Raw genomic sequence first — 22,733 nt, forward strand, 5'->3', positions numbered from 1 at the left:
ATATATATTGTGGATTCATAAACTGTTTAAAGATAGTATATCCAATAAAATTATTGAGTACTTTGAAATTAGAAGATAAAATAGGATTTAGAAATTATTTGAAGACATCTCCAAATGATTTTAAAATTATTTTAAACAAAATCTTACTGATTTGAAAATTGAGGTAACCCGAAAGAGGGACAGGATTTACCAGAGATGTAAAAGATACAATTCAAAGAGTGAATACAAGTCTTTAAATAAAATAACATTTGTAATTTGTTTTTGTTTTTTTTAAGCTGCACTATGATTTCTCTTCCTGAATTTTCAGCACAAACCCTTTCTCAGTCACAGATTTAACATGTTAATTATGCTTTAAATGTATATAAAAATTGGTGTGATTTATAAATGCAGAAATCTTTTAAAAATAAGAAAAAAGTTTTTTTATAAAAAGATTTTGTTGCCAAAAGTATCCCATTTTTTTAAATAGAAAAATAAATCCTTGCTAAAATTTTATTCGAAAGTTTAATAGGTTATTAGCCAGGAATAACCAAATACATACCATAACTTGAGGAAATCACGGATCTGTACCAAAAAAGTTATGAATAACAAGTAAAGTGACTCAGGACCAGTGGTAATGTGATTAAGGATTATGTCTATATTTTTATAATGACAAACCAAGATATGAAATATATTTTCAGTGAAGCCAAGCAACCCTTAAGTTACAGTATATAAAATAAAACATCACATTTGAACAAAGCCTGTAAGGAGTTTAAACCTCATGTTATACAAAATTTAGAGCTGGAAAGGTCATCATTAAAATTTATCAATTGTAAACAAATATAAATCATTGGTTTTCCAACTTACTTTTCTTTTTACTAGAAATGTGATTGTCCATCCTTGGTTCTGAGAGATCATTGAGTAGTGAGTTTCGACAATTATCCATTCCTGGGAACAATCCTCCTAAAAAATATACACATATTTTAGCATTTAAAAATAATTGAAAAGAGGGAATAAAAATTCATTAGAACTCATTTAGCTTTTCAAAATATAATATTTAAACAAATAAAATCATTTAAAAGGACAAGTTTGCTATCTGAATATTTTTGTATTTCTATTGTAGTTGTTTAAGATTTTAAATTGATTAATATTTTATTATTTCAAGTTATGATAGATTCTCCCTCCTCCCCCTCCCACGGAATGAAATAAAATCATTAATATTGAACAGTCAAAGCTTGAAGATGAGTTGAAAACTTAATATTTCAAAGTTAACCCTGTTCCTCAATGCATTTATAGATAAAATTTAACTCCTCAACTCAAATATAAGACTGTATAAATCAAAATCAAAATTATAGTAAGACAAACTATTACACTCTATAACTATCTTTGTTAGTTTATATTGACACTAATTATTTCAAATGTTCTTTCTCTTAACAATATAAAGTCAGTACATCATTGTTCGCCTTGTAAGTTTCTGAGTTTTTCACACTTTTGAACTAAGTCAATGATAAAAGGAAATCTTTATACAAGTAAAAGTAAAATCAACATTGATTTATAGAGTTTTGACTGCATTTCAGAAAATTGTCATAACTATTTATACCCATATGAAAGACAGTTTTAGTAAGCTTATACTGAACTTTCCAATTTTTTTTTCATTGTATCTTACTTAGAAAACTTAAGTAAAATTTTCCTTTATCAAGTAAAATTATTTTTAATTTTATTATTATAACTACACAATTTTAGCAATATGACAAGAAGATAAAGATTCTATATTTTTAGCTGAATCATGCGATTAAGAAATGCTTTTAGACAGCAACCCAGAAAATAAAAGCTATTTTAAAGACTTTAATGTAAATGTTAAGTAATAAAGCAGAAAAATTAAAGCAAAGAAACAAATTTGAGGCTAAAGATAGTAATGTATATAGGGAAAAACCAAACTAATGTGTTCATATCCAAATCAACTTTGTCAACCAATTATTAACTAATAACACAAAATAATCACTGCTAAAATCAAGTATGAGTTCTGTGTTTAAGTTTAATGGTCTATCATCTTATCTTGTATCTAGGATTACTACTTGCAATGGAAAATGGCCTAAAAGCTAAGTGGAAACATTTTTTTTTTGGAACATGAAATACAGGAATGAAAAAGAGTCAGCAACGACAATAATTGCTGACCTTCTGTATTCTTGTTTCAGAATCAAGATTAATTCATTCTTGATTTTAGAAGGATTTATAATAACCTTTTGTATATTATGTACCATATCTTTTAACTCCAATAATAATTTGGTTTAGTATTTATGACAAGACTTTTACAATATAAAATATATAAACATTCTAATAATAAAATTGCATCATAACAGTTCAAACTTGCTAGCTACCTAAGGTATTAACTATTTCCAATATACATTAACAATTAACTAATGTATTGTAGTTTGTTTTTACAGTTTGAAGTGATGATGTTCCTTAAAATATTAGAATATGCAATATCTACAACTGGGTTAGAAAAAGCGAACTGAATATTTACACATTCCATTAACACTATAAGCGAAGCATTATCCTTTTGCAAACAAATCATTTTATTTACAAATAATATTTATACACATACCAAATTGTGAGTCCAATGAAAACACTGTAACAGAAAATTTAAAAGGAGCATTATTTACACTTCATCATTACTTAATCGCTGAACATGCATTTTTAAAATGCATTCATATTCCAAAGCAGACTTTTAGCATGTGCTTTGCATAATTTTGAAGTGCATTACATGGTTTTAATATTAATACCTAGGAAGAAATGAAAATTGGATAAACTTACTGTGCGGAGGTGTCAGAGAAAGGGCCGAGATCGAAGCTAAATGAGGAAACGAATTTTCAATTGGAGAGTCCTAAAAGATTGAAATATATGTTAGTTGATAATTAAAACTAAATAATTATTTTATACATGAATATTTATTTTATTTTCACATATTTAAATTTTAACACAATTACAGGCAGCCTACTTGTTCCCAGAATCATTTAAATTCCTATTCTAAAACCCACTAATTTCATGTATAGACTGTGAGACTATTTAATAATTTGTTTCTGATTAATTGAATTTTATTCAGTATTAATTAGTATTAAACCAAAGAACAGCATACAACAAAAATATGTTACTTTTTAAATAAATTAATTTTTATGTTATTATTTTGTATTGATTACAGCTTCTCTGTGAAATGATAAGAGTAACCTAGCCTTCATAACATCACAAATTTCTCTGATCCTGGTCATTATTATGATTTCTGAAAAATTGAAATTTTTTCACGGTGTCTAGTAAATATATAAAAAATAATTTTTAATTGATAGTAAAAGCTTTAATTATTTGAATTCTAGAATTTAAAAAAGCGAAAATGATTGCAAAATGTGCTGTAAGAAATGTAAGACTGACAGTCTATGTTTTAATTTTTAATTTATAGTTTTTGAATGATTCAAAAATACCAAGATTGATTTATTAGACAATTAGAAAACCCCAATAATAAAAAAAATTGATGTAATTTCATTTTACTTTTTTTCCATTTTTCTTATGCTTTGCATAATATCTCAAAAAGAGGCGATTAAAAAAAAACAAAAAACAATTAATTGTCTTAGTACATTAATTAACACACTCTTACATGATGAGGAGGGTGCATTCCCATTGGTTCTGTGTTGTTAAAGTCTATTCTTGGTTCTTGCGGAGCAGTTGTCAATTCAACCGGCTGATTTTGGCTTGAATCTGGAGGTTCAGAGTCATCACTTTCCATTTTCATCTGAAAAAGAAAAACACATTAATTAAAATAAAAAGATTTCTTATTAGGATTCCAATTTTAAAAATGTAGTAAGCATATTAGTACAACTCCTAATATTGTACTAGATAAATAGGAAAGTGGTTAATTTGCTAAGGCTTATCCTATCTAATGCCTTCATCATGTCAAAGAATATTGCAATCATTTGGTGTCCGTTGATTAACGCGTATCGGACTTTGGTCTCTAATGTGACTAACTGATCAATTGTAGATCATCCTTTGTGAAATCCAGACTGAAAAGCTTGAAGGATTCTTTTCTATTATCCACATCAATATCTAGTTTACTAACTGTTCTATTATTTTATTCAGACAAGACTAAACAAACAGAAAAGTGGTGAAATGTTGGTAACCACACAGAAAGGATCCTCTAGGTTACAACATGTTAGACATACAAACATGATACCAGATAGCTATCACAGTACACATAGGCGTTAGTTATTATTTTTCATAGTAGAAAATTGAAAGAGAAATAACATCATTGTTTTTAATCAACAAATATCTGCATCCTCAAGGAAAAATCCACAGCATTCCCACCATGGCCTTAATTAATCCAAGTTATTAAAATAACTTACTATTGTTGACAAAAGAGGTTTTATTTATGGCTTAAGATCTATAAACAACAATTAATCATTAATATTTGTTTAAAAATTAAAAATTAAATTTATATCATATTGAGTTTTTTTTTTTATAGTATGTCATACTAACAAGTCATATATTATCGAATTGAAAATATTAGCTAAAAATATAATTTTTTGTTTCTGTATGAACAAAATTAGAATTTTAGCTTAGTCTATTTTATTTAAAAATTAGACTTTTAAAAAATTTTAGTTTCACTTACATTGACTTGAGGAGGTGTTGGTGTTGTCCTTTGTCTCGCTTGTTTTTTCATGCTTAAATTTTCAGCGGTATCTGAATTTCTTGGCTCAGGAGTTTTAGTCCTGAGATCCTGGGGTCCACTTGTATCACCAGATCTTCGCCGAGGTCGAGCCTTGAATTTTAAAATTTATTATATAAATTATGGATTGTTCAGTTGAAAAGAAATAAGGAATGAATTATCTAACTTATAATTTTGAGTTTGCTAAATTCCTAAATGCAAACTGAACATCCAGCTTCTATGTTTTTTAAATAAAATTAAAAAATCTAGTTATCAAATAATCTAATAAATACTTGTATGAGTGGTTTTAAATTTGGTTCACAGTACATATTGCTGAACAATGTTCTAGTTATAATTATAAGCAATCAGTTATTTTCATAAAGGGTTTCTTACAATACTGATCAAAGTTTATTCAGTAAGAATAGATTTGATCCTTAGTTGATACTTTTGAGAAATTATTTTTATAAAAAATTATTAAAAACTTTTTTTTAATAATGAAAAGAGTATTATTTTTAACACATCATTTTTTAAAAACTATATCAGCTCTCAGTTTCTTATAATCCATTATTACATGCATTATGAAATGTGCTTGCAGCATTATTTACTTATATTTCAATCTTATTAATGTATTTTATTAATAGTAGAATAAGATGCATAAGGACCTATTTAAACAATAAACATTGGCAACAAAATAACTATTACTAAAAAATTTAATTATATTTATTTTCAGGAATCAATTTTCACCCTTTATTCACTTCTTTATTTTTTTGAAAAAAGATTTGGTTAAGTAAGTAGACAAAAGAAGGAAAGTGCATTTTAAAAGGTAAACGTTGTTTTAAAACAGCAAAAATGAAAGAAAAGAAAATAAGCTTGTTAATAAAAAATTAAGACTTTAGGGAATATATAAAAATGATTTTTAATCTAAAATTACAAATGTCCACAAATTAATAATAAGAACTGGGTAGTGAGCAGAGGAGCCCAAAACATTTTTCAAATGTAAAAAAGAATAAAGAAGTGAATAAATGGTGAAAATTGATTCCAGAAAATAAATATAATAAAGTTTTAGCAAATAAATCCTTTGCAGCAGTGCAATTAATTCTTTATATTAACTATTACTTTTTTATTTTTTTTAATTGGACTACAAACGTAAATCAGATATAAAATCTACTTCAATAAAATGTGCTATGGTTTTTGGGTCTCTTTTAAATTGTAATAACATAATATATTTATTAATGTTACACATTATGCAAGCCAAGAGCAAAACCATTAAAATTTCAACTTCCACGAATTTTAAATCCATGCACTTAGACCACAGGCATCCCATTAATTAACTATTTTTAATATTAACTCCTAAACTGACATAATGTGTAATGAGTCTAAAACCCAATAAAAAAAAAGGATAGAAAAAAACAAACCCAAAAATCATATTTTTTTCACTTCAATTCTTTTTAGTGCGAAAATGTTAATAATTTTTTCCTTTTTTAAAATTTTTACCTGCCACCGACGGGACATCATGCCCATGTTTCTGAGCATAGCAAATCCCATAGGGTGGTGAAGCCCTATCTTCCTTTTCGGCAAACTTTTCCTTAACTGTAGCGTGGAAAAGGACAGAAAAAAAGTATAAGGGAATCATGAGTGGTATTGCCCTTGACTTGCATTTTAATTGTATTTATTTTTAATAATATTCATACTTTATACAAACTAAATTGTTTTGACAAACAAGATTGTATTTTCATAATTTAAAGATATTCTCTTATTATTTTTTTAGAGTATATTTATACATAGTAAACATGAAATAGGAATTTCTCGAAAACAATAATAACACTTTTCCTTTATGTACTATAAGACCAAAAGATATCGGATTGTTGTCTTATATTGAATGCCAAAAGAAAACTTAAAAATCAACAAAAGAGATTTTCCATGCAACAAAAAGAAATTTAATATTACTGAATGGTAAAATGAGTATATTCTATTGACTAATAATAAAATAATAATAATCAAATTTAAGATTTGTTTTTGTATGTCCTATTACTTTCATTCTTTAAATATCTTCTCACTAGTGGGATTAATCAATCATGATTTTATTAATTTTTTTTTAATTAATAAGAAAATAGTTTTAAATAAAAAAAATTTCCCCCTTATTATGTTGGTGAGCAGTCCTCAAATATTACGCTTATAGGCAATATCACATGTACAACCTTCTCCAATATGTTAAAAACTTCCTGATAGTTCTAGAGGCTCTTCAGTTATAAAATTGATTATTGCCCAGAATTATCTTGCATATTTTCAACTCCTTTCTTTTTTAAAGCAAATGGTATAGTTTTTTTTATTAAATAAAACATTCAGAAGTATAGTTGTAATGAACTCACCTGCTTTCTCCTCGGTAGTGGTGATGAGCAGTGTCGACCTTCAGTGAAGGAGATATTGGGAAGGTGAGGGAGTGTCGGAAGCCTGGAATCAAAATTCTGCTGAGGGGAGTACCTCTCGCGGACTGGCTCTCTGTCATTCCCGCAAACAGGAATCCTTTCAGTGTGAGCTAATCCTCTCACCTGGAAATTATGTAGCTGTTCGGAGAATGATTGGCTTATGTCAGTAGAGTAATGATAAATGAGTATATAGAACTTATATAGAAAAATTTAAATTCTTAAACAAATAATATAAGAAATTTCTCTAAAATGGTTAAAAAAGAAACCCTGGTGGACAAAAGTGAATTGATTTATTGGTCGCTTGTTAAGTAAATAAGAGAAATAAATTAATATAAATTAGTAGCAAAAAGCAGACCTTCTAAAGCAGCTTTAAGCAGCTTTCATTTTTCTGAAAATAATTATTAATAACGTTGAATAAATAATTTTAGAAAAGTTATTTTTATTCAAACTATTCCTTTCTTTTTATTAATTTTTTTTTTTAATTACAGAGGAAAGCATTTTTAATGCGTGAAATCATTAGATTCTACTCAAGTAGATTAGTCTGTGACAGAAAAAATAATTTCATTAGTTTGAATTTAACACACATTTAAATTATAATAATAAAATAATACATGTTATAAAATCTCCATAATAATTTCAGGATAGTAATTTAGATGAGTGCCAAGGGTTCAAAAACAGTGCGGATTTTGTTTTGTTCAATTTTGTTACCGACTACCTGGTAACACTGGTGCACCGCCAATCTACAAGTAAGCGCGAACAATATTGTAGTATTACTTTTGTTCATACATATCGTTTTGAGTGGTAGTGTTCCGTATTGTTCCAAGTGCTATGTTTTTACAGCAATTATCAACTTATTTGATCAAGGTAAGATTACACTGTAATGTTTAAAAGATAATAGAGATTTTGTGAATGCCGTACTTATATGAACATAATTGCTTTGGCCACTTAATTGCTAAATATAAACACACTGGGCAACTTCCCAAGTTACGTAGTACTTAATTAATTATACTTCTTTAAAATGATGGCTTATATGGAACTGACTATGAGTTCATGAAGAAGATCCAGAAACTCCAAGTTGGGAATTCGAAGATCTATGTTATAATTTTGACAGTTAACATTTAAGTTACTTCTCAGACCGTTTAGAAAAAAACAAATAATGTTTGCTTAAAATCTTAGTCCTTTTCGGATGATTCGTTTATTGAGTTTTGTTATTCCTTTATGTGAAAATACCTCTTCAAATATTTCCCAGCATTTAAAATCACACATCATGAAACACCATATCTAAAATCTTAATTTCACACTATACATTTAGGAAAATGAGTAGCCAAACTAGATCAATAAATAAATTTCAAAAGAGATTAATTGAAGCACATTAAATGCAGATTTTCTAGAAGTGGAGTTTCTTTAGCACAACAGGAGGCTGATAAAAACATCTACAAGTCAAGTGTGATTTATAAAAACAAAAAACTTTTCGCTATTTGTCTTCCTGTTAGATGGTTTTTTAAGTCATCGGTTATAACATCAAAAAATGTTCTTTTTATATTTGAAGTCGTTCAGAAAAATGTGTATCGAAAACGGCTCGTCGAAATAACCTAGAATTGTGAGAAAAGGCGGGAATCTTGAAGTTTGTCATGGCCTCAATTGTTTTTTTAAATTATATCTTTACTTATTTTTAATGTATCAAGTTTTATTAATTAAAAAATACTAATTATGAACACATCAACTATGCAATTATGTATTAGGCTGTAATAATAAGGCATGGGACATGCATTTAACTAAATATGTCTCTTTTTTAGAGGCACCAAATAAGGAACAAAACCTAATTTATTTAAGTATTATTGTTATTACAGTAAATTTTTAAATTACAGTAGGTTCATTAAATTGGATTGTTATGACAGTTAAACAGGATTTTACTGTAATTTAAGCCTGTACTGATAAAGTGTTGAAGACAGGCACCAGACACCTGGTCAGGCCTTAATCCTTATCTTTAAGGTCTGGGTTACCTGAAGACGGGATGTGTTAGGACGTAGATAAGAGACCTTATCTACCTATTTAACTTAACCCTGATCCAAGGGACGTGACGACCGTGCGGGTTGGGGCGTAAGTCCCAGTGCGCTCGGTTCGGAACGTTGTGGGTTCGATGCCCTCCTGGGGCAGTCAATATTTATTTTTCGGCGGTCCCAAGGAATGAACACTGACACTCCCACCTTGGTTAGTACGCGGTGGTAACTCAGGTAGCCTCCAGGGGTTGGCAAAAAGAACCACTAGGCCAACTTGGCGGACTTGTCCCCCCCTCCCACTAAATACCAGCACCAAGACCAATAACCCTGATCCAGATATGCAGTTGCAAATTTCCTGGACTACCCATAATTCATACATTAAGGCACATAATTGAAAAAAAAAACATTAATACATGGGTACATGTTTACTTTAGCCCCTCCAAAAAGGCGCGAAACCATTTTTGTGTCACCAGAGTGTACTGACGGACCCGACAAGTGCCGGAAGTAACCGATTCCCAAATCGTTTAAAAATTATTTACCCTTAACTTCGACAGAGATTTTTCCCCTCTAGAGCGCAAACATTTACCAATATATGTATTGTAAAATATACTTTTAGTGAACCTGGGAACAAAATTCCATCTTAAACGTGAAAAGAATTATTTCGCTACTAGTTTCTTATTATTATTATAATTTATATTATTATTATGATTATTATAATAACGTAACAATGGAATTTCCCGAAAATTGAATATATAACAAAAAAAAAATTGAATAGTTAAGAAAGAAAAAAGTAAAAAGTGACATAAATTTCCGTATGGAATAGACATTTATTACATTCGTATAGACAATTTTTGATTATGCAATTATGATTATTACTTATTGCTAACTTGCTTATGCAAATGCAAGGATTTCTTACAGACGGATTATATCCTAAAGAATGTGTGTTAAAAATTATAGTTAATTTTATTTTTTTTATAAATTTATAAAATTTAGTAAAAGAAGTATATTTTTAATTAACGCACCAAATTTAATAAACAATTGAATGAACTGAATCCTACCTGCAATGATTCTGCAGCTTTGATAAGGGAGGTGAGCTGTTCTTGTTCGACGCTAATCTCTCCCCGGTACATGAAGTCGACAATCGCCTGGACTTCCCAACCCCGAAGGTCTTTGAGTACGATGACGGGGTGTTTGCATGGAGTCTCAGAGAATATCCTCTGGAAATAAGGACTGAAAAAGAAAATTTTCAAGATTAATGAAGATAATATAACTCTACGTTTAAAATAAAATTATAACTTATAATTGTGAAAACATCTCATTTTCAAGCTATCCTGCTTAAATTAATTATTTTATACATATATCATACTTATCAATGAGAGAGACGCAAATATCCCTTTTGTCAATGTTTAAACTTTGACAAGCTAAGAAAGTGTTCTCAGAAATGCCTTTAACTTCTTTCTTTCTACGGTACAAAATAAAAACCTTTTTTATATTCATATAGGAGTAAAAAAAAATTGCTTATCACTTTTACTCTTAATATTTAATGTAATTTATATACAAGAAAAAACAAGGGAACAAAAAATTGTAAAAAGTTTCAAAGCCGTATATGTTTACCGAAAAGACTTATTTTGTTTTCATTCATGATATATGTATGGGCTGTGAAGCTAAGGGGTAGAATCGACAATTTTGTGAAACAATGTTTTGCAAAAAAAAAAAAGAAAAAAAAACTTGACAGACTTCTTTCAATGAATTCATTGTATGAATTTCTTAAACATATTTCAAACTGCGCAATAACAGCCATAATATTGAGTAGCGATAAGATGGGTACAAAGATCAACGAAACGCGTTGCAGTTGTTAAGTGTGTCATGTTAGTTCTTGCTGAGGTAGGATTTCACGAGTGAGTCAGCCTCCCAGAACAGTCTTTTCATGAAAGATAATTCTCAGGCATTTTTAATGTTACTGAATATTATACCTATTATGAACTAGAACTTCTTAAAGCTTGAAGCAATAATTTCACAAGGATCTAATTTGTTTTTTGTTTTTTTCGGAATGAATGATATGTATCAATATATTTATTTATTAATATTTACAACTGCATTAAAAATATATGCAAGCAGTAAATTTTATATTTGTCATAAAATAGCATGATTCAAACTTGTAGAGAATCTACCCCTTGATAGAACTCCAATAACATTTTCAGAGAAGATCTAGAGGCCACCTTCTTTTTAGACACCTTAATGATGGATTATCAGGTAATGAAGGAGAAACCAGGTTAGAAACTAGCTGGTTTTGGTGGTCGGGAAGCTTTTTAAAAACTTGTTTTCTCTATTTAAAAAAAATATATTTTCTGTTGTTTTCTCTTTTTTTAAACCATAGGTGTTATATTTAAATTAAGAAAGTGCAAAGTATTTTATTTTTATTCGACGCCATTTCAATCAGTAGCATATTTTCTGAAATTCGAGAAAAATAAATTTTATTAACATATTTTTTTAACTTATTGTTTAAAGAAACTTATTTAAATAATTATGAGCTTTTGAAAATACTTTTTATCATAAAAACATTTGTAACTCAGATAGTCTGAAGTTGTTTTGTATTTTCCCCCCATAATAATCGCCGGTATAAGTCATTAAAATATAGATATGATAATAAATCTGTACCACTACAATCCATGAAGGGTGCAGTACTTTGTAAAAATATTCCCCTTATTGAAATAAATGGAAATGTATGGATAATCTATATTTGCCCAAGAATTATAGAACTACTTGAATATATTGCCTACAATGCAATATATAAGTAGTAAATAATAGTAAGCCTTTTACAGGTCTCATAGGATCATAGATATATATTCACACTTTATGTAACCAAACACCTGCTCTTGATAATTTATATAGTATTGCAAGTGAATGAAAAATATATAGTGATATTTGTTTCCAGGTTCAACGATTAATGAAAAAAAAAATATAAAATAAAAACCTTAAATTCTGTTTATATTCAATCATTTAAAAAAAAATAGATGTTTATAAATATGTTTAAACAAAAGTACCTTTTTTTCTCCTGATTTATTTTCCGAAAGGTCGTATTCAAAGAGAATCAATCTCAACTCTATAAATTATATTATTGTTTCATAAAAGCATTATTAATATTTTTTCAAAAAAATCAAATGATTAATAAATGGCCCATTTAAGTATTAAAAATATAGAACTAATCTCCTATTACTTTTTAAAAATTTAGAATTTTTAAACGATTTTATAATACAGATTTTAGTTTTGAATTTATCGTTCTCAGAAAGTGATTTGGGAACTGTAAATTAAATTTAATCCCTGACATAAAATTTCCGTTGACTTGGAATCCTCATACAAGACAGGAAACCGCTCGTCGGTTCCGACTATTACATTTATTAGACAAGCGGTCTAAACTTCCAATCCATTACAAAAGACTGAACTACATGACAATTTTAAGACTTATCTGAACATACTGTGTTAAGCTTTGGGGCTCCACTAAACATCGAATACCTCTCGTACCCAATCCTTGCAGTCCAAAATCCTTTATGCTCCTTACTTAGTCACAATTGAAGTCATTCATCAATAAAGCAATTAATTATTATAATTGTTTTTTATTAAGTCAGTCATACGCTCTGACATGAGATGGATTCGACTTAGTTACCTTCTTCATAAATTGTCATATATTTTTGAAAGAACGCTTTTATAAATTTAAAAAAAAAAATGGACATCAATTTGTGCTAGAAAAAATATATAAATGATTTTTCCTTATTTATTTATGGAAAAATAAATAAAACTAATTTCTCGAGACAAATATCTGGTTTAATATTTAACAAAAATATATGTAATTATTACAATTGTGACGTGTAATTTACTGAACAATATATTCGTCATATTGACAACATACTTGTAAGGCATTTTTTAGTGAATACTTATATAAATTTTTAAAAAATTAGTCTTACATTTGTGCTAGAAAAAACATATAAGTTATTGCTTCTTATGTATTTATAAAAATAAAATAAAATTAGTTGCTCCAAATATGTATATGGTTTAATATTTGAGAAAATTATATATAATTTTCACAATTGTGACGTGTTATTTACTTATTATTTGCTGAACGTTTCCGTTTCGTACTGAGGCAATGATAAAAATAATATTGAATTTTTTTTTAATTTTAAATATATCCTTGAGGTTTCATAGTCCAGAAGTGAGAGTGAAAAGTTAAAACGATAATTTTTGTCAGTAGAGAGAGAGGGAGAGAGAGAAAGAGCTAACTGGAGAGGATAATAAAGTTGTATATGCCCTTTTCATAAGTGGTCTCAACATAAAAAAAGTTTTCCAGCCGATGTTTTTCTGCAGGGAAATGTTTTTAATAAGAGCTTCATGGGGCCACAAAGGAAACAACTCCTTTTATTCTCCGAAACACCGTGCTTAAAAAATATATATAATATTTTGAACACCATTATTTTTTTTTATATTGATTAAATATAAACAGCATTTAAAAAATATTAAATGCTGTTTATATTTAATAATTGTGATTATTAAATATAAACAGCATTTAGGTTTTTTTATTATATCTTTTTTCCTTTAATTGGTGAACATGGAAAAAAAAATATCACATTTTTCATTCGCTTGCATAACTATGCACATCAACAAGACTATGTTTTTGGTTACGTCAAATGTGACTATATGTTTATGATCCTATGAGATATGCAAAAGGCTTTCTACTACATTGAAGGCATTATTTTTAAGTAGTTTTACAAATCTAGATTGTCTAATATTTGTCATACGTTTTCCGTTATTTCAATAAGGGGAAAATGTAAAGTTGGATGTGTAACTATGTATAGTTAAATTTCAAAATTTTTAATTCAATGTTCTTTATAATAAAATTTTTACTAACGTATTATAAATATTTCTAAGTCAATTTTGTAGATGAATAACTTGAAATCTGTATAAAAGGCAAATCCCAACAAAGATCTTATGTCTGGATGGATTAGTGCATTCATTTAACTACGATGATACTTCAAGACATTATATTATTAAAACATTGATTAATCGTTAATGTTAGATATGAGGGAGGAGGGATTCTATCTGATTTATCTAAATAAAAGCTTTATGTAAACACGTTTCTAGTTTCAGGAGTTTTATTCCAAATTTATGTCCGTTTTCCTGTATTAAATATTTTTATTTATGGTTTAACTGATTTTGAAGAAGTTATTTCAGCTAGTTCAAAAAATGTTTAATAAAAAAAATTAATATTAATAAATGAAAATGAAGTTAGTTGATTTTTGAGTGCAAAGCCTCTAGTGTTATTGTTTATTTATTTTTAATTTTAAAAAGCGAAAATAAATCAGGTTTTAACCATATTTCTTCTATTCATATGCTCTTTATATTATTAACGTAATAATTGCTTCGATTTCGAAAAAAAAAAAAATGTTAACTTTTAAGATCGCGTCAAATATTATTTCTCAATCAGAAATTTTAGATCCTTATACAGAGAAAAAATTAAGTCCTATAATTTTACACTGAAACTAGATTCTTGTCAAATTCAGTTTAACTTCTGGGTAAACTATTGATATTTTGTAGCTTATTAGCAAAAATATTATCTGAATTTAATTAATCTTAGATAAAAGAATAGATAATCTAAACCACAGGTAAGCCATATTTGTAAACAAACGTATTATGCGATAATCTTGACTTTGGAATGATTTCCCAAGCATTTTCTGCCTGTGGTCAAGTCAAAGAAAAGTTTTCTTTTAATTATTAGGATTAAAATTAGTTGAAATAAAACGTTTATTTTTGTACTCGCAATATTAAGTTAAATTGTATTTTAATTTAAAAAATAAATTCTGAACTTAGCGATTTAAAATTATCTATTTCAGGAGACATGATGACAGTTTACTGAAAATGGCTTATGTGTCAAAAACCTGTTTAACAATTATATACAAATAAACAATATATATCTCAAACAATAATAAATTATATTGTATACTTTTATCTATTTTTTTTTTTAACGACCGGCAAGGTCTGTAACCAAATTCTATTACTTTTAGTATACTCTGCATGAAGGAAAGGCTCCCTATTCTTATACCATAATTATAAATGTTGTATATAGTTTAAACATAAAAGAATGTGTTATGTACTGAATCTAGGTTAACATAAATATTGAACTTTGAATTAATGATTTAAACTTCTGCAAAAAAATAAGGCATGGAGAATGTTATGAATAAGTGTATATTGTAAATAAAAATAGTTAAGGTTAGTGTTATTATGAAAAGTTTAGTTAAGTAATTATTATTAAATCATACTATCATTACTTAAAAATTTTGTAAAAATAAATTTATTATATTGAAAACAATTAATTATCGTTACTATAATGCTGGAGTAAGTTTCGTTTCTGGGGTAATATCTTAACCCATAGTTAATACTATTGAGAAAAAAAAAACATAAAATATTGAGTGGAAGTAGGCATGGAGCATTATTTTGGTCGGGTTCAACTGACTGCGTCCCTGAGTCTTGGGAAATATGTAATGGCTGCATCTTAAAATTTTAATTTCTAAATAGTAATTCTCACCTGCAGGCTGACAGGACAACCTTGTGTGCTTTGAAGCTGGTCTCCTCGCAGACGAGGGTGACATCTACAAGTGTTTCGTTTTGCAGAAGGGTATCGAACGCAGTTAAGAGGTGGTGCTGGTGGTTGTTCCACCTGAGGGAGTAATGGGGTGCACTCATGCCTTCGTTCTGAAATAAAAAAAATAAGTAAATATGTCATTGGTCAACAATTTGTAACATAATTTATATGACACATCTATTCTACACGAGCATGAAAAGTGGTACATATTTCGCCTTATTTATACAAAATAACTATATTACTTTTTAAAATCTTGACAGTAATAATGTATTTTATCAATATTTTTATTTATTTTATCATTGTTTATATAAAAAAAAATTTGCGTTTATAATCTTGTACTCTAATCATTGGCAAACATTAATACACTCCTTCAAATAAAAACGACTCATCTATAGATACTGTTGAAAAGATTCTGATTATGAGAGGGTTAAAGAAAAATAAATTTTGTTATAGGACAAATGTTCTATTATATTGCTATGAATCAGAAGCTGATAAAGATGTTTAGGGGTGGAGGTACAAAATTAGGTGATTTATTAGTAATTGTCATTGCTTAGGTGTGGAGATGCACAATTTGGTGATTTATTAGTAATTGTCATTGCTTTACTGATATTGCTCAATCTGCTTTCAAACTTAATTTGATTAACTAATGACACGAAGTATGTTAATTAATCACATTAATATTTGCCATTACACTTTAGATATTTATATCCTATTTAGGAGTCGCTGAGATCAACCGATTTCAGAAACTCCAGGGAAAATTTAATCACTTCCGCGCCCTGATTGAATGAAGCCAACTTTTAAAGTGGATTATTTTTGAGCCTTTTACTTCCTCGAACAGAACAGATGGCGAAAGAGGTCATTATTGATCCCTTTTTCAGTTTCCACGACTTTATTTCTTTTCGTAAATCGCCATAAAACACAAATAATTGCTAACTGTTTTGAAGATATACGCGCAAATGGAACAAGTGAAAACTTTTGAAAAATCAATTTCAGGTCATAATGTGACATAATAATAGAAAAATGTTTTTCTTGAGACGTCATCATCACTAAAAGTATTTGAGTTCTCTTGGTCGGAGAAGATATTCAAATTACGATGAAGGACGCATCGGATCGGATAAATCACTGATATAAAATCGTTTTAAAATCATATTTTCTATGAGAATACTTTATTGAAAATTTCTCTTTTCATTGGAAATTCCAGAGTTAAATGCTGGAGAAAAAGTGGAAGAGGTTACAAAATAGATTTCACTATCTAAAATAACTTTATCTGTATTTAGACAAAGTTTCATCTAGAAATTCAAAGTGTTGAATAAAAGGGGGGATTTTCAATCAGGTTTTGAACACCTTTGTATTGCTTGGCCAAAATTATGTAATAATAAAACCAAATAAATCGTAATTTCGTGGTTGATAATTAATTTTTTTTAAATACAGATATTTAAGGTATTATATAAAAATATTCAAACCTATTTTCATTACTTGCTATTGTCTATTACAGTATTATATATATATGTCTATTACAGTGGCTATTACAGTAAATGGAGGTGGGGTGTTTTTTTTTTTTTTCCAACATGTAATCGGTAGTCCGTCTGTTTTTCTGTTTTGTTGTTTGGTCTAATTGTATTCAACGTTGTTTATTATGTCTTCTGAATTTATTAGATTCAATTAACCTGAATTTAAATTTTGTATAGTTATTTAGTCGATTTACAGTAATGTAGAACAAACTGTAATTGACAATTGAGCGTGGATATGAAAAAGGCTTTATGTGCCATGAAAGTAGTTTTGAGAAAAACAAAAAAACTGACGAAGCCCTGCAACGTGGGGCGAAACGTTGGCTCAATAAAATAGTATAATTATCTACTATTTGAGTTTTTTTGACCGCACCCAGACCATATTCCATTCATCTATACACAAGGTCAATCAATAATCTTCCAGTATGTCAAAAAAAACATGTAGTTGGTCACAAGCCATTCTAAAATTACGAAAAAATGACAGCTCCAGGAACTTTTTTTTTCATGAAGACTTTGAAGCATTCAGTCTTTGAAAGAAGACAGAATGCCAAGATGGTCGCCAGTCCATTTTACGGGTGGAAGGAGGTGGTGGGCCCCACTCATTACACGATGGGAAGGACTTGACCGCCCAACATCGGCGAGCCACCAGAAGATGAGGAAGCTAACCCGGATTGAGACCAGGAGGGCTGGACCAGCCTGGAAACTGCAGGAGGCACCCAGAGGGATGCAGTGGACAAGGTGCAACTCCATCAGACGTAGCGCTGGGCTGCCCCACAGTTAATTAAATTAAAATTGGTGATCCTAGGGAGTAGTGGCATGCACTACCCCACTGCTCCCGCACCCCGTATGCCAGAGATGGCAAGGGAGGGGGATAAAAAAAAAAAAAAAAAAAAAAGGTCGCCAGTCCATCTCGATGATGGCTAGGGAGGTATTTAAATGAGAGGGTACTTTAAAGTGTTTACAATTTAAGTTTGAATAATTATTTTTGTAGGCTAGAATTCCAGATATTTACTAATTGAAAATAATAGTTTATAAAATTGAAAATATAATAAATAATAATTCCATTGGCCTCCCTCACCCAAATTCTCTTATTAAACCTCAAGATTTTAACCTTCCTTTCTGCTCTTAATTATTGATCGTGTTGTATTATTTTATAGTAATAAATAATTAAAATTATGCTGATTAATTGTCATTAAGAAAGTGCAATATACTTTAAAAAATACTCTTTAATTTAATTTCTTTTTCTCTATTCATTACCTGAATTGAAAAAAAAAAATGTATAAAATTTCGGATGTTACAAACTATGAATTATATTATGCTGAAGAGGACACAGTATTCCCGAAACGTCCAAGAATATAATAAATATATGTGCTACAAACTTTGTATTTTTATTTTTTGACCTTCAGGAAACTATAATTTAAAAAAAAATATAGGATATTTTTAAAACAAATTAATATATATATGCATGTTATAATGAATATGTATATACTGTGTGTTGAAAGGTAAACAAACTGATACATATTATACACTATCTGATACACATGAGGCACTATCTCCAAACTTGAAAGCCATAGACAACGATAACTCGAACAATGGTCTGAGGCTATGAGTGGCTCACTAAAAGAGGTTGATGAACTTTCTATTGGTATTTACAATCAGTCACAGATATTTATGTAATGATAGAAGCAGTGAAGTTATATTCCCATATGTCAAGATAAAAAAAATATTTTTCTTTCTTCCACTAGTTTAAAAGTGCACCGAAACTATAATTTAAATAAGAAAGGTTGTGCGAAACATTAAGCCAGAGATAAATCTCTGGGAGAAGAATTATTTATCTCGCGAACGAATCTTCGACGTGACATAGGTAATGGCAACATATCGTGGACACAGTGTATCAACCTCGGCAAATCGACCAATCAACACGTCAATATCTTGATAATAGCATAAGTTGAAACTTTAAAGCTAATGAGTCGTATTAAGGTTCGATCGAAGGATGTTCGAGCCCAGCTCAGCAATTATTCATAAAATTATAATTAATTAAACATTTTTAGTTATTTCAGGCTTTCTAGCTTACAGATTCGATCATTTGTCAGTATAACATTTATACTTTATTTAAGTAGGTTTTGAACTGTGAAGATGTGCGAGAGCATTAAGGAAATTTTTTCATGATTGACAATGAAAAATAATAATAAAGGCTTAGTGAACCCGAATTTTCGATGCCGAAACCACCAATCGTTCTCTACATACATCTGTCGAGTGATGGATCTCCAAACCAAATCTACTAAATCAGTCACAACGCAATCCTCCCATCTACGTTTCAGTCTACCCCTGAGACGTTAATGCACTGTTCATCCCTTAGTGTAATAGAAAGTTTTGAAATTGAATAATAATAATTAAACTATAAAATTATGATTTTCCGTTGCAGAATAAACCTATCTACAATTTCTGGTAAAATTCATTTTCGAACGAACAAATGCCATGTTTCTCTAATAACATAGGATTTAACCAGTAAAGTTTAAGTTTAAAACAGTACTCATTTTAAATTCATCCAAGCAAATGTTTATGATTTCATTTTCTTATAATATAATAGAAGATATGATACATTATTTTGCAAAATAATTTAAGAGATAATATTTTTTTAAAAAATGTGATTTATGTTTTGATATTTTTTTCTCAATATTCTTAATTAATTAATGATATCTTTTAAATTGGTGATATTATTTAGATTATCGTTGCTTATGATGCAGAATTACTCATTTGTTACAAAATCGAGATACGATTAGCTCTAGATGATGCAAGCTTGAAATAATAAGTTTGCAAAATTTCACGTTTCTTTGAGACAATATTTAATTTTTCAGTAACGATGTTTAATATAATATTCCGGAGAATAAATTTAATGTGAAAATGGAAACTCAAACTGGCGGCATGAATGTTTTTAAAAATATCTTGGCTTCGTGGATGAATACAGGGATCAGACCGTTAGTAAGTGGGGGGCAGTAGATAAATCAATCAGCAGAAAGGTAGTGTAACAAGTCCTATTTTTTCCTTTGTTTTATAATTTTTTGGAAAATTTTTTTGCCTCTCATGTAAAGATGCCTCGACACTTCGTCAAATTCAAGCACGCCCTAGCTTGTAGATGGGTTATTTGAATAATTCTACGGCAACACTGTTCTTAAATAAAAAAGAAAAAATTGAGAAGAGGAAGAAAAACAATGCAAAGTAAGAGCTGAAATACGTTGTATATTTGCTGTTTTAATTTTGTATCTAATATTTTGAGAAAGTACTTCGTAAGGAATTACTGTTACTAGACCAACGGTTGTGACAAGGAGTTGATTTGGTCACAAGCTCGACCACCACATTTTCCTTAATTAAGGGTACCCACTTTATAAACCTGGATGGATCCCGAATCCACAGATTCACTTATGGCTACCGTGACAGAATAATTAATTATCTATAACATATTTATATAATAAGTAATCTATAACATAAATAATTATAAATAACCCAGCCGGATTCGAACCCGATTCCTTGGAGTTAGTAGCAAAGTGCCTTTCCAATTAGCCATCCCACTCCCATAATAGATGTATAGTAGTCACAATATATAGAGAGAATTACTAGGAATAACTACCAACACGAAGCCGATCAATTCAATCTCGAATCTTTTGTAAAGTTCTCATTCTTCTCACACTATCCTTTATAATTAAGGTTTTGTCGATATCCTTCCACAACGATTGGTTTCTAGATACATATATTGTGGAGTGTTACTAATTGTTTAAAATTTTTAGTCTGATATTACAAATAATGAAATATTTATTTTTACTGGAATTTCAACCGTTGGTCTAGTAAGGGTACTTCTTTCGTAAGTACTGAACCCCTGACACCCTTTATAGGTTGCAGCTGTATAGATTTAAATTTTTTACTTGAAATTCAAAGGATCTTAAGATACTTGATTATCAAGACATAAATTTATTTAAATGTTAATAGTTTAAAATAAAATGTTTCATTTACCGAAAATCTGTGTAGTACAGTAGTGTGTAACACAGATTCTCAAAGTTCTTATCTATCAGGTCCGGTTTCAATGAACAAAATAAGAAATTCAATTAATTTCTAAGAAAGGGAATCTAATTATGTTCTTAGTGTATTAGTTGCTTTCTCCAGTTTTAATTTAATGTACTTTCACGAAGTTTCGAGGAACTCGCCTCATTCTTTATGTTACGCTTCCTAAATTCGATCAAAACAAATCACTATTTGATTAAATTTTTAAAAAATATTTTATATTTAACTGAATATTCTAAAGATGTATTTTAACATTATTTTTTTTAAGAATCTTTAATGCCAGTTTTTAGTGGAAATCACTGATGTTTGTGAAAAATATAATTATTTCGTGTGTTTTAATCTAATCTAGTATACTTTTAACATAATTTTGTATTTTATAAATGTGATATCACTATTTTATTCTTTAGCATATTTATTTATTGAAATAACTATGCTTATATTAAGATATAAGTTTAATAAAAAATATCCAATATAAATAAATATTTTCCCATGGGTGAGGTCGAATTATATAAAAATAATTGAAAAATAAAAGGTATTTAAGGAAGCAAGAGGAGGAATTACAGACAATTATACATAATGAATTCCGCAGAGGGGTGAGACATTCGCATTTTTATTATTTAATGAATGATTTGCTAAAGCAAGCAGTTCTATGAGAGAGAGACGTGTAAAAGTTGGTTTGAGGTCAGGTACTCAAAGAGATGATAGAGGAACGCGGCATGAGTAAATTAAGAAAAAATCCAGACTATTAATTTCTAAGACATTAGAACAGAAAGATATGAATGTGGAAAGAAATAATTTTGAGGAAAGCTGATTTTTAACTTAAGATAAAAGAAAGCTGCACCCGATTCGTTAAATAATAATTATTCTAGAATAAACAAATAATTAAATACTCTTTAAATTATAGGTTTGGGCTAAGGCTCCCCATCACCTCAAGTGCCCACCACCTCTCTTAAAAAAAAAAATGATTTTCTTCTTTGCTTATAGAATAAAGACGCATCCAAATATTTTATTCTTTATTTATATAGAACATTTATAAGTTTGTTACTGTTTTTTTTTTATTCTTTGGTTTGTAAATACCTATTCCACCCACCAAACGGAAACCTAGAACAAAAGTCCACTGTTTACAATATTCACACCAATATTGGATCGATCATTTTTTTTTTATCTATCTTTGTTGTGATTTTAATTATCTTTTGAATGAACTTTTGAAATTTACCAGTGATCTACACTTTTAAAATTATTCAATAAACTAGTAATTGACGGGATTCTATCACTTTTTCGTTAAATTTTTAAAATTATGCGAAATATTTTTTTTTTAAATTGTAATAATGGCTCAATTTCTATGATTTTAGTTTTACATGGTATTAAATTACCTTCCAAGTAATTATATAAATATAATATACATTTTCTATAAAATGTGCACTTTTTGGTTTTTATTTTTCTGTT

General features: G+C 28.7%; 1 protein-coding gene across 6 annotated transcripts in view; it reads right to left on the reverse strand.

Annotated features, from left to right (window-relative positions):
- Positions 1–22,733, reverse strand: part of LOC106690027 (protein jim lovell) — a 104,764-nt gene that overhangs the window by 6,689 nt on the left and 75,342 nt on the right. For 2 of the 6 annotated variants that reach the window (XM_014435280.2, XM_024361857.2), the window contains 9 exons: positions 15,667–15,833; positions 10,151–10,322; positions 7,036–7,230; positions 6,161–6,256; positions 4,631–4,780; positions 3,623–3,757; positions 2,791–2,860; positions 2,582–2,605; positions 844–939 (listed from right to left, as the gene is read on the reverse strand). In XM_014435280.2, coding sequence (XP_014290766.1) covers positions 844–939; positions 2,582–2,605; positions 2,791–2,860; positions 3,623–3,757; positions 4,631–4,780; positions 6,161–6,256; positions 7,036–7,230; positions 10,151–10,322; positions 15,667–15,824 — 1,096 coding nt within the window. In that variant the 5' untranslated portion in view covers positions 15,825–15,833. The remainder of the gene's footprint in view (positions 1–843; positions 940–2,581; positions 2,606–2,790; positions 2,861–3,622; positions 3,758–4,630; positions 4,781–6,160; positions 6,257–7,035; positions 7,231–10,150; positions 10,323–15,666; positions 15,834–22,733) is intronic. The other 4 variants (XM_014435281.2, XM_014435282.2, XM_024361859.2 and 1 more) reach the window with 4 other exon arrangements.

The sequence above is a fragment of the Halyomorpha halys genome, unplaced genomic scaffold, assembly GCF_000696795.3.
Source record: "Halyomorpha halys isolate HHAL.00 unplaced genomic scaffold, Hhal_1.1 Scaffold1556.1, whole genome shotgun sequence".
NCBI classification, from domain to species: Eukaryota; Metazoa; Arthropoda; class Insecta; order Hemiptera; family Pentatomidae; genus Halyomorpha; species Halyomorpha halys.